This window comes from Chrysemys picta, chromosome 8 (assembly GCF_011386835.1).
Source record: "Chrysemys picta bellii isolate R12L10 chromosome 8, ASM1138683v2, whole genome shotgun sequence".
Taxonomy (NCBI): domain Eukaryota; kingdom Metazoa; phylum Chordata; order Testudines; family Emydidae; genus Chrysemys; species Chrysemys picta.
Window position 1 is genome coordinate 81,696,196 of NC_088798.1, and position 13,512 is coordinate 81,709,707.

At 40.9% G+C, this 13,512-nt stretch overlaps 1 protein-coding gene across 3 annotated transcripts in view; it reads right to left on the reverse strand.

Annotated features, from left to right (window-relative positions):
- Positions 1–816: 816 nt before the first annotated feature.
- RARS1 (arginyl-tRNA synthetase 1) overlaps positions 817–13,512 on the reverse strand; it is a 34,173-nt gene continuing 21,477 nt past the window's right edge. For all 3 annotated transcript variants that reach the window (XM_005295709.4, XM_065554880.1, XM_065554879.1), the window contains 10 exons: positions 11,842–11,963; positions 11,436–11,556; positions 10,975–11,104; positions 9,926–10,030; positions 8,480–8,658; positions 7,658–7,767; positions 5,931–6,036; positions 3,398–3,570; positions 1,777–2,024; positions 817–1,026 (listed from right to left, as the gene is read on the reverse strand). In XM_005295709.4, coding sequence (XP_005295766.2) covers positions 917–1,026; positions 1,777–2,024; positions 3,398–3,570; positions 5,931–6,036; positions 7,658–7,767; positions 8,480–8,658; positions 9,926–10,030; positions 10,975–11,104; positions 11,436–11,556; positions 11,842–11,963 — 1,404 coding nt within the window. In that variant the 3' untranslated portion in view covers positions 817–916. The remainder of the gene's footprint in view (positions 1,027–1,776; positions 2,025–3,397; positions 3,571–5,930; positions 6,037–7,657; positions 7,768–8,479; positions 8,659–9,925; positions 10,031–10,974; positions 11,105–11,435; positions 11,557–11,841; positions 11,964–13,512) is intronic.

Here is a 13,512-nt window from a genome sequence, read left to right on the forward strand (position 1 = left end):
GATAAGTGAGAATAAGACAAGCGATAGGTGAAACTACTTAAGCTCAATAGTACTAGATACAAAACAGGCACCGCTTCAACTGAACTTAAAATAAGCTAAATCTCTGTCTCCCCTGTGGTTCTTTGTAGCTCATGATATTAAAAGTGTGATTTAATTGTAGTTGATAAAATAAGAATATTTGGTCAGGCCTTTTTTCTGTGAGAATAATATAAATAAAAACTAAATATTTCCCCTCATACTGTTTAAATATGAATATACAGTAAATGAAACAATGATTTCACATACTATGGCTCTTTGTCTCCTGCACTCCTGGCGATCTGAGTATCACTGATCTAACTGGTGTGTCTACAACTGCATCTTTCAAAAGAATTAAGCTTAAGCTATTGAAAAACACTTAAATGAGGCTATGCAACAGTGTGCACAGGGCAGCCTCGGGTACTATAGCTTTGTATATTTTGAAAGTCTGGAATGTTAATATGCATAAGAATTTAACCACTTTCCTCAGATTTGTATTTACTCAGTTTTGTTCCTTTTCTGTAAATACTTTTGGTTGCAATACTCAGATTGTAATAGCTTGGACAAAGCACCTCTAATAAAGGTGCAGCCCTCAAACACTTGTCAGCTCTGTTCTCTCTCTTTGTCTCTCTTCCAGGTTACACTACTGATGCATTCTTGACCTTGTTTTTTGAGTACCTATTCAGCGTGCGATATATAAATTCAGGCATCTGTGTGTAAGAGTTTCATATCCTTTAAAGAGTCACACTGACAATATGCCACCCACATACAGGGCAGCATACACAAGTTCAATCCACACAATGTTAGCACTTTTATTTTTAAAGTAGGTTTTGAATAAGACTCCTATGACAGCTAAGAAAACTAGTTTAGTAAAATACAAGAGGTCCAAGTGCAGAAGTAGTTACATCTTCTGGACTGGTTTGATGCCCAGGATGTCAAACCCTTTGGCCATGACGGCAGCTGTTGCTTCACACAGCAACATTCTCCACATGTTCACCTTCACTATCGTTCCTGAAGAAGAAAGAAAAATAGTGCAAGCTTGAATTAGATGGTCAGGAAGCTTCACAAATTAGACATTACAGTCACGGCATTTGTCCTGTTTCCATGATGTAGTGCGGTTAGAATTATGTGGCTTCCATTACACTAAAAGGGACTGGTAAAAATGCACTATTTAATACACCCAGGAGGTACAGCAAGTAGCATTTTTCACGAGAGATGATCACTAATGCTCACTTTTTTCTCTACTTGAGAAAGTTTTGTTACGTGTGCTAGCACTTGGAAAACTAAACTTATTCTGAGCACTTGTAGGTTGCTTTTACATATATGATGAATTTCTTTTTTAAATATAAATGGGAACTGTTGAGTCTTCTATAAAGCAGGGAAAGAGCAGTCAATGTGGGCCACAGACAGCACTCCTTCAAACACGGCAATAGCTCTATTTTTTGAATAGGCCAAGACATGCACTTGTTTATAAAAATCACTTGTCATAAAAACTAGATATTATTTACTATTAGCAGTAGCTCTGCAGAAACAACAACAAAAAGCTGCCTTGACATGCTTGTGCATTAGTTACCATGGAACCAAGAATTACTGTAGTAGCAGCATCCTTAACACAAAATTAAGACTCCCCACTCCTGGATATTATTATGACCTTTCAGTTTGGAATCTGGTGCAAACCTGATCAATTGTATCATTAGAATTCTCCAATTACAACCTCACAGAGATGTGTTCGTTGTAAGCAAGTTTAAGGGATGCACTCACCAGTTTGTCTGTCTTTTTCCACACAGTAACAGTTATCGTAGAACTCTGTGAAGGTGGTGGCCAGCTCATAGAGGTAGTCACAGAGTGTGTGTAATAAGAGATCATCCAAAATCTTCTGCAGAATCTCAGGGAATCTCAGAATGCACTTGCCCAGTTTCCACTCCTTTTCGTGGTCCAGTAATATCTTTGTTTCTCTAGCTGCCTTCTGCAGCATCTCTTCATCAATGTTGGCCAGACGTGCTATAGATCTGACAAAAAAAAACCAGCCCAGCATTGGTTATGCTTATGTATGGAATTTTACAACAGGATTGAAGGGCCGAAAGCAAAGGGGTTCTGATTTGAATGATCTAGCTACGGAGTGGTAACTTAATCGGATATTAGAAAACGGCCTGAACTGCATAGAAAAATATTCAGTACATTGCAAGAACATAGGCAATTAATGCAGGAGGCATGCACTGGGTGGAGGCATTAGTGCATGGAAGCAGCAAGGGGCTAGACACACATTCAAGAGGAACAGTGGATGAGAAGCTTAAAGGTGACCAGGGACTGATGTGGGAAGAAGCCTGGGGGCTCAAGTATATGTGGAGGCAGTGGAAAAAAAGAGGGAAAGCAGTAACAGATGGGAGAGGGAAGCAGGGACAGGTACCCAAAAGAGGTGGTGGTGCCCAGTTCCCTTGTGAGAGTGGGCTATGTAATTATTAATAAACCTATTCAAATATTCATTTGGGAGAGAGCTCTACCCTGTAATGTCACTCAGAGATGCCTGCCTGGAAAACTTCTCCACACATTGCTGGAGCATGTGTACCGAAAAGAGACCTGCCCCTTCTGAGGGAGGAAGTTGACCATGTTCACTAAGTAGGCTCCATCGAGACATGAAGGCAGAAAACAAGACAATGGCCACACTGCTAGAAAAATTAGATATGCTCTCCCTCCAGCTGGCAGGACAGCCTGCAGTGACTGGCCAAGAAGGAGTTCCACTTCCATGCCCTCTCGGAACATATGGGGCCTAGATCACAGCATGCACCACCTGATAATACTGATAACAGATTTACCAAGGGAGATGAAGTTTCAGCCCAGCACAGAATTCAGGCTAAGCTGTTATGAAGCATGGTAGATATTTTACACTAAACAAGGCAGAGCTTTTCAGAGGGGTCCAGCTAGACTCCTCCTTTGGCATTTAAAGATATCATCAGGGCAAGCAGCTCAGGAAACAAAATGAAACAGGCTTAAGGCCCCAAACACAAATAATATTTTTTTTTTGAGCAAAGGAGACCACAACTGAGATTTCCCCAGGAATTCTGTTATTTTTAGTTAATAAAAGATGGCATAGACATACACCGCACTACCTCGATATAACGCCACCCGATATAATACGAATTCGGATATAACGCCGTAAAGCAGTGCTCCGGGGGTGGAGCTGGGGGGAGGGGGGAACGGGGCTGCGCACTCCGGTGGATCAAAGCAAGTTCAATATAATGCAGTTTCACCTATAACGCGGTAAGATTTTTTGGCTCCCAAGGACAGCATTATATCGAGGTAGAGGTGTATTATACTTTTTGCAATCTAAAGGGCAATTCATTTTAAGCTAGGTCTTAAAGCAACCAAAATACTCTTGCGCTACCTGATTCGAGTGAAGGCATAGAGCAAGTAAGCAGCTGTATTTCCTCTATCATCCAACATTTTATCAAAAGAAAAGATGTAATCATTCATCCTGTTATGGGAGAGGTCAGCATATTTAATGCAGCCAAAAGCAACTGATGTCTGGGCAGCCTTCAGTTCTTCTTCAGTTAGAACCTATGGAAGACCAAAAAGAAAAAAGAAAAACCAAGTTGTAACCATTCTGTCCCCTACACAGCATTTGCTTCACCACAAACCCAGAGAAACGGAAAGGCCTCAGCAGGAAATATTCTAGAGGCACCAGCCAAGTAACATGCTGGGGGGAAACACGGTCAACTCATGGGCTTTGACTGCTTTTTCCAGAGGGAAATTAACTAGTAAGAACCCATTTCAAAGCACTGACTGTTCAGCTAAATGTCCTTATCCCTTAAGTGAATTTTCTATTTCATCAAGGCTTACTATAAGGTGGACACCTAGATTATCTGGAAACACAGCAGGATCAGCACAATACTTCCTGCTGCCAAAGAAGTCCCATGCAGGTGTTGTTCCTGTGATACTTGAAACTGAGGCCCTGTCGTGTGTGCATGGACAGCAAAATTAGTGGTTGCACCCAGTGCCTTTAACCAAAATGTCAGCTGGTTGTGGCCCCCCACCTAATTAGTGGTGAAGTTGCATTGCTGGTAAAGTGCTTTGGAAGGCAAAAAATGCCATGTAACTGTAAATTAGTATTCTGCCCCACTGTCTGATTGACCTCAGAGAGGTTTAGGAACAGTTTAGCATGCTCTCCTAAATTCTAAAGGGCATCCTTCTTCCCCCATCAGCATAACAGAGTGGTCTGAAAGTTCTGACTTGTGTTCCAGAAAATGAGGTTCTCTTCAAAATTAGATCACCTCACATAGTGGAATACAGTATGTAACGAGGCAACACAGTTGAAGGCTACACAAGAGCAAACTGCTGTGCTATACATTTTTGAAGCTATGTTGAGGCTGTTGTAACCAGGGATTTGGAGCAATCAAATTTTTTAATTGCTCCGCTCCGGCTCCAGGCAAAAACCTACTGGTCCGCGCTCCAGCTCCGGACTCCGCTCCAAAGCCCTGGTTCTACCAAAAAAACAACAAGGTTTTTTACCCACGAAAGCTTATGCCCAAATAAATCTGTTAGTCTTTAAGGTGCCACTGGACTCTTTGTTGTTTTTGTGGATACAGACTAACACGGCTACCCCCTGTATTCTACCACCACCTGCTGGACCTTTAAGAAATCAGCTGTTCCTCCATTGCATCTCACCAGCATACAGTGGAGATTTAACAATGCAGGAACTTCTCTCACTCAAACAAGGAACATGACTTGCTCCAACTTTTTTTTTTAAATTGTTTCCACCAGTTGGCCACTGCTGACACTGGTATAGCAGCTCTGCGAGTGCTAAGATGGGTTCCTAGTGGACTTAACGTTCATTTTAATTTTTAATGTATCGATCTTTGCTCCTGCTCTTCTATGGCCTGTGACATCTCCTCACCTAACTAACCTCCCCCACTTATTGCTGGCAAGAGAATTTCTGTCCCAAACAACAGGATCAAGTCCTGGAGTTGCTTATCATCCTCAACTGCCTGTTTGCTGGCTCTGCCTCTCCTACTCATCTCACACCCTGCCCCCTTCTAAACCTTACTCATATCTCACCCTTTTCCCCTATTAAAGATCCCTGCTCTCCCAAAAGGCTCCTGGCACCATGCTGCGACAGTCTCCGACAACTCAGATTCCGAGCTGTTCCCGAAGAGCAGGTTGCTCAGCATTCTGCACCGGCTTCAGGCAGAGCAAGGAGCGGTGTGGGGATGATTACAGTCAATGCTTCAAGCACTGGAAGCTTTAACATCCTAATTTATTCTCCTGGATCCAACTGTGCAATAAATATTCCAAAGGGAAAAAGCCGACAGTAGATAGTGCGGAGTACCTAGTGCCCACATGTGGACCCTTTTACTGTGCACTAAGGGAGCCTTCTTGCACAGTAGCGTAAGGCATTTGAGAAGTGCATTAAGCTAAACTGCCCGAGGGCATTCAGCATGTCCCCACCGGGAGTACGTGCAGAGTAGCTAGCGTGCTTCCAATTCGCACCTTAGCTTCCTGCCCACTAACTTCCCCATGCAGACAAGCCCCCGGACACTGTATGTTTCAAAACTACAATGTCCAGCCAGTGCTGAGGCTTTGCCTGCAGTGCAATCCTGCCAGCTCAAATTAACCCAGAATTGCATTAAATCCATTAGGAATTGGCATCAGTGTCTACTCCACACTGCAGGGAAATTTAAGAGGTGGAGAGCCTCTCCTACTGGTGTCAAGAACAATTCCAGGCCGTAAAACAGCTGCTTGCTAATCACAACATGCAGTAGAATGGTGACACTGAAAATAAGCCAAGTGAGCTATGTGATGGAGGGGAAAGTCTTGCTCTGTATATATTCCCCTTGGATCCATTATACAGAAGCAGCCAGTACATGATGAAGCTCACCACATACTGGTTTCCAAGAAGGAAAGTCAGCCATCACAATTACCTTGTCACGCTCTTTGTCCTTCAGTTTGTCCATTGATCGTTTCAGCCCCTCTTCCAGTAGCTCAATGAGCCGCACTGTATCCCCTGAACGAGTTTTGAACTTTTTCCTGAAAGCACATAGACAAAAATCCTGCTTGGCTCTATAGAACCCCCAAGGGTCACAATCAGCACTATATACAAGCCTCTGCAGAACTAAATCTTACAATTACTTGGGTGGCCCACATTTCTCCATAGTCTTAATAGAGTCAGCTGCACATTCCAATGGCCTCCGCCCCGGAGTTAAACATATCAAACAGGCATCTAACTGGTGCACCTATAAGGGCGGATGGGAACTGTAATAAAACTAATTGGAGAAAAAGAAGGTTTACAATTGGCTGGTCAGGATGTCAGTCATATGTGTAGGACAGTTTTCCTGTACCATCAGAGCAAAAACAATTGTCAGGAAAACAGCTCAAAATATTTCCCCCTATTTTAATAGTGAAATGCAACAGCAAGGAGACAGCGTGTGGACTCTCAGCTACATGTAGCTCTTGCAGAATGCATAGGTCTGATTGCAGTATCACCTAAGAGAAGAAAAGGAGCTTGAGATGGAGTACTAAGTAACTGGCCTAGAGATAGGGGCATTGGGATCCCTTTCAATATCCATGCAGCCCAAGGAAGATGGCGGAAGTGAAGGAGAAATGAAAAACCATCCCTTTACCAACCAGAAAGAGGGAGACAGAGGATATAGCTTAGAGTGGAATTGCACCGACCCACAGTACAACACTTGAACATGCTATGTGATATGTTCCTTGTGACACAGAGTCACAATACTGCAATGTGAAGCTGCGAAAAACAGACAGAATTTCAAGCCATACTGGAATTAGTTTGTGACTCTTGTGGGCCACTGCCACATATACTTCTATTTGTAGCAAAAGGATAAAACAGGATTGTAAAAAAATGCTGAATTAGCTATATATCCCCTTCACAGAGAGAATCCTACAGGACAATTCTGTGGTTAAGGTGTTCCCAATTACCAAAACAGAAACACAAGCTATAAACACATTTGCTATGGAGTAGATAGAATAATCTTGTCAAACAATATGCAATCTAAACCCACAATCTAGCCAGTATGATTGAGCCAGGGTAATATATAAAATATTTTTCTTATGGAAAATAAATTCAGATTTCTTATTTTGCAGTTACTTTACCAACAAATAATGAAACATTGGTTTGCAATGTTAATTTAGATATACATGAACTTCATTTACAAGAAATCTGTTTGTTTTTTTTAAGATATAATTTTCTCAAATGAAAACAGGGCAGAGCTAGTTCATTTGGGATGGAAAGAGAGGTGGCTTTAAAAAAAACACCCCAAAAACTTGATCTGTTTAGATTCCAGAAAAATAGTGCACTTTTATAGAATAGTATCAGAATATATGGAATGACAGTCACAGCAAACATGCAAAAAAATCATTAATAAGTGAACTTTGTTGTTTCATTATTTTAGATGTCAACATGTAAAGCAAATTTTCAAAGTGCAAGTACTTGTGTGATATTTGAATTTTAGGTCCTCATACAAGAATATGTCTCAAACATATTTCAGGGTCTACTGGAATCTGACCCTGAAAACTGCAATATGATTGGACTTCTTTTCTTTTTGTGTTGTCTGATGCTGAGACAGCCTGACAAAGTATAATCACAGCATCCATTACATGTACCATGAAATGAGCGATTCATTTAACTTACTTATCTTCTCCCAGTACCACTCCAAATGCAGCATGGACTACTCTGGTCACGGCAGGGTCATACCAGCCAATCATCTGACCTGCTGCGAATACTGTCTGCAAGTGCACTGACTGCAAAGGAATAGGAAAATAAAAAGCAGTTGTCAGCTGCATTTTCTAATTGTCTTTTTCTCATTGAGAGTCTGGTATAAATATTGTAAAATGCTTTAGTACCAAGAGTGCTATTACAAGGAAAAAGAAAGCTTCCTTTAACTGATCACCTTTAGACTCATTGCACAGGACACTTGTAATGATGAACCACCCCTGTCATGAGTTTCTACAGACTATTCTGATTTTCAGAAAGTATCAATGCCTGATACTTTTAAAGATCCCTCCCCAATTCTCGGTATAAGAGAGTATGACAAGTACATCACCACTGCCTACATTTTACAGTTCCCATTTAAGTGAATGTAAATGCTGGTGAAACGTACTCAACTGACATGCTGGAGACTCCACAGATAAGGCCATGCATGAGCAGTGACAGTGCAGATTTATCACTCTCTCCAGCCATTCAGACTCAGCACTGAACTAGATGTGCAGATGGTTTAGTTTCCCTGAGTGTTAAATCCTTGGGCTCTGCTGAGCTCGCCACGAGTCTAAACTGTGGTGGCGAATTTTGTAATTGGCCCACAGCCCATCAGGAACTGGACGGTAACTACCAAATAATTTCACATAAAGGCCAATAAATAGCCATCATGCGGTAACACCTTCTAGCCCCTGTCCTCTAGGCTAGTGCAGTATCTAGTGACTAACTGAACAACAAAGCAGAGGTCTGGGTACTCACCTGCCCACTATCCACCACATAAACAATGATATCAGCCTTTTCCTCAAATAGCCTTTGCTTAAGAGCAGCTAAGTCAGATGTATCATATGTGAAACCTCCATCTGACTTCATGATTGTTAAAGGAACAGAGCATCCTGGGACAAACACAATCTTCCGCCCGTCATCCATCTGTACAAATCCTAGGGAAAGAGGTCATTTGAGGGTAAGCATTCAGGAGAGATTTGAAGAAATATGCACACTGTTAGATGCTACATGTAAGAAGCGATAATGCTCTAAAGCAGTGTTTCCCAAACTTGGGACGCCAGTGGGAGCCGCGATCGGCCGAACCTGCGGACGCGGCAGGTAAACAAACCAGCCAGGCCCGCCATGGGCTTTCCCTACACAAGCGGTATCCCAAGTTTGGGAAACACTGCTCTAAATCTTGTGAAAACCAGTTGCTCCCATCTATTCACATTCTTGAAAGACAACTCTACCCATTTTGTGCAGGTCACATTAAATGCTTGATTTCTTAAAAACAAATACACACCACCAATCATAATTTGCAAAGAGAGCATAGATTTACACAAATCTAGTTTTGCTGGTGAAATAATAGGCTATTATTAAGAGAGTTCTAGCTTGATTTTAAAACCATTGTAAGTTGGTATCCTGATGTACTAGTGCAACAGTGAAGAGGGTGTTTGGGAAGTGAGAGATTTGAAGGGAAAAAACACCCCAAAAGAGGCAGCATGTGGAAACCAATAGCGATCAATAACACAGTGGTTTTCAAAAGTAAGCTATAAGTGTGGCTATCTGGGGCCTATGGATGGATAGAGATTAAGTATTGCTAAGACCAGGGAGAAATCTGCAAAGGCAATCTTTAGGAGAGGGAGCCTGTAAATTGTTTGTGCCCCATTTTCATTCATGACAATAATAAAGTCAATGGGAACTGAGTGTGTCTGTCACTTCACTATGTTTTTTGTGTCACAGGACCCCAGCCTGGCTGGAGTAGGCCCTTGGAAGTTTTACTATGGAAAGAATTGCCCCCCACTAATTAGGACCAAGCTAAGGTGCTGGTGCATCTCGATGTTACAGTGTTACTTGACTAGCTTAACTGTATCGAACATAAATATTTGTAATGTCACATTCTAGCTCCTGGTAATTCCCGATATAGACCCAACACACTCCTAATGCATTTTTGCATCAGGGCCCCAAATTCCCAGACCTTTCTGAATGACAAAAACAAGAATAATAGCCTGTGCCCCTCAGCAGGAGAGCATTTTCTAGTCAAATATATATGGAGACATGGGAAGGACAAGAGAGGATGAAAGGCAGTGTCTAATCTGGGGAACATCAATCTTGAAAGTGTCTCTAAATGAACTAGTAGCAATTAACTCTCTCTCAAACTGGAAAAAAAAAAAGTGACTGGACAATTGTTGATTTTTTTGACAATGTTAAGGAACATGTTACCTCTTTCTTCAAATTCTTGCACAATATCGGTCATCTTATCTTGGTAGTATGATTCCCCTCTCTCTATTAGTTTAATGTCCAAGCAGTCATAGATTTTTTGGAACTCTGAGTAGAGAAAACAGAGAGAACTGTAAAAAAATAACACGTACAAGATTTTGACTGTGTTTAAGACTCGAAGCAAATAGGCCCCTTAAAATATGACTGAAATGAGAGGAAAGATGATCCTGAGGCTAAGCCTTTAGCCTGGGAACCAAGAGATCTGGGTTCAATTCCAGCTCTCTTGCAATCTGTGACCATGGGCATGTCACTTGTTTTCTGTGCCTCACGTCCCATCTGTAAAATGGAGTTACAGAACTTCCTTACCTCGGGGGGGGGGGGGGGGGGGGGCTGAATTCATCAGTGACTGGGAAGTATTCAGATATTAAGGCAATGTAGCAAAACCTTCAATACTGGACAGAATGCCATATTACAGAGGTAAGTAACATTTAATAAATAAAACAGGCCACAACAATACTATACTATCCAGTAAAAGCATAAACACTTCAACAAGCAGTCAGAAAGAGATGAAGGATTTCTCTCTTTGTCTGCTTCTGAAACACAGGTCGTTAAACAGAGGTGCACGAAAGAATGAGGGTCAGACATTTTGTTTGGAAATGATCGATTGTTACTAATATTAGACATTTGTTAAGCATCAATCAGCATAATACTTAGACATCACTCTACATTGGTGCTAATGTCATTGGTGCTAAGTCTTCAAAACCACTCTTCCAGAGAGTATTAAGGGCAACACCCATAATGCTGTTTGGGGCAAATCTGAGAATCCTAGGATTTTCAAGTGCGGCTGTATTCATTTTAAATGAATTCTGCATCCTGCTCTGATACGTATGGTGGAGTTCTATGGCACAAACCTTCCTCAGCCATATTGCTCTTTTTTATCCCAACGAATTTTATTGATTTCCAAAGAACAACTTGTATCTCAGATCAACATAAAATGATCCACTTAAAACAAACACTGGTTTAAAGAAAGAGACACTAATTTTAACGGTTACCTTTCCGAGATACATCGCAGATCAGTTTCCATGCTTTAATGAAGTCTGGATTTTTGCTCTGTAGTAGGACCACACACTGATAGGCTCGCTTCTTAAATTCTTCCTCTGTGTCAAATCTCCGCTTGGATTCCTAGGTTAAAAACCATACGTAAGAAAAAGTATTTTCTCTCCTATGCAAAACAGTATTTCTGACACTTTAAAGCAATTTTTTATTTGGTGGAAGGAAAGCAGTGTGGTTTAATGGACAGGGTAACAAATTACTTTTATTAAAGCAGAATACAGTTCCTGAGTCCAGATACCTGTATTTCATTAACTACAACAAGCAATTCTTTACTTCTTTAACAAACCCAGTTAAAATTCATTTTGTTTCAACAATGTTATACTGATCATTCACAACAGTTCTGAATTATTGCTTCGTTTAAAAGTAAGAGGAGAACAAGTGGATATATTAGCTAAAATACCTTGTAAAAAGCTTGGAGATCCCCAATGGGGGGTGAAACAGTCAGGAAATCTGGAAATTTATCTTGGAGGTGAGCAATGAGCATTCCAAACTGGGTGCCCCAATCTCCTAAATGGTTTAACCTGGACAACAATTAGAGAGTGCAAAACAAAATTATGCATCATACGAGAAATCAGAACTAAAACAGGCCGAACATTGTTGGTGGGGAAGGGTGATTAGAGCTTTTCAGTCACATGGCTTGCTGGGGTGGGAGGGTAATACCGAATTGTGCTTCTACACTCAGGGTATTAGTTATGATGTATTTTTAAGTTATACCAAGGGTGGCTAGAACATACAGACAGGCATCATTGGTGCACTTGTATAAATAGAGATGAACAAACTTGTGTCCCGAGTCCAGCAGTGCTCACCTCAGAACATCATAGCCCACAAACTCAAACAGACGGCACATGCTGTCTCCAATAATAGTCGAGCGCAGGTGACCAACATGCATCTCTTTGGCAATGTTAGGGGAAGAGAAGTCAACCACCACCTTGGACAGGGCAACAAATGAAGAGGGAGAAACATTATTAAATGCCGCACTGTACGATGTCGTGCTCTCAGGGTGAGGTTTTCAAAGTTGTGGATACGTGCCTCATGGATATGTGCAGCCATCATGACTGCATACACAAGTGATGTATTTGCATGTTGCAAATGGTCAATTACAACTGGCCATTTGGGCAAGCTCAATTTTCTGTGTTTGTATAACCGTAGTCATTTTATAGTTTGGTGCTGGTTTGAAAATCAGGCTCTAAATGTCTAGAACTCTTCTGGCTGCATCATATTTTGCCTATGAAAATTATCTGCATCCCTACTTATACTCTACAAACCTGGCACATCATACGCTAAATGTAGCTTTTAGCTCCAAACTCCAGCAAACAATTCAGAGCAAAAACACCCTTTTTAGGCCCAATCCTGAAAATCAGATCCATTGGCATAGATCCCCGTACCCGCAGGAAGCTTATACAATGCTATGTAAAAGAGGATCATTTAACAAACAAGAAGGATGTACAGAGATTTTATACATATATTGCATATAAAAACTATGTTAAAAGAAAATTATTAATGTTGCAAAGTCAAGCACTCAGAAATCAGGAAATGCCAGATTTGAGGTCAGACTCCGTGTGTATTTACATTATGACACAGATTTCAATTACATAATGACTAGGGCTGTCAAGCGATTAAAATTTTAATTGCGATTAATCGCCCTGTTAAACAATAATAGAATACCATTTATTTAAATATTATTGGATGTTTTCTACACTTTCAAATATATTGATTTCAATTACAACACAGTGCTCACTTTATATTTATTTTTTATTACAAACATTTGCACTGTAAAAAAACAAAAGAAATAGTATTTTTCAATTCACCTAATACAAGTACTGTAGTGCAATCTCTATCATGAAAGTTGAACTTACAAACGTAGAATTATGTACAAAAAAAATTACATTAAAAAACAAAACAATGTAAAACTTTACGGCCTACACATCCACTCAGTCCGACTTCTTGTTCAGCCAATTGCTCAGACAAACAAGTTTGTTTACATTTACGGGAGATAAGGCTGATCACTTCTTAATTACGTCACCTGAAAGTGAGAACAGGCGTTGTAGTTGGCATCACAAGATACTTATGTGCCAGATGCAGTAAAGATTCGTATGTCTCTTGATGCTTCAACCACCATTACAGAGGATATGCGTCCATGCTGATGACGGGTTCTGCTCATTAACGATCCAAAGTAGTGTGGACCGACACTTGTTCATTTTCATCATCTGACTCAGATGCAGAAGGTTGATTTTCTTTTTTGTGGTTTGGGTTCTGTAGTTTCCGCATCAGAGTGTTGCTCTTTTAAGATTGCTGAAAGCATGCACCACGCCTCGTCCCTCTCAGATTTTGGAAGGCACTTCAGATTCTTAAATCTTGGGTCGACTGCTGTAGCGATCTTTAGAAATTTCACATTGGTATCTTTGCATTTTGTCAAATTTGCAGTAAAAGTGTTCTTAAAACGAACAACACGTGCTGGGTCATCATCCAAGACTGCT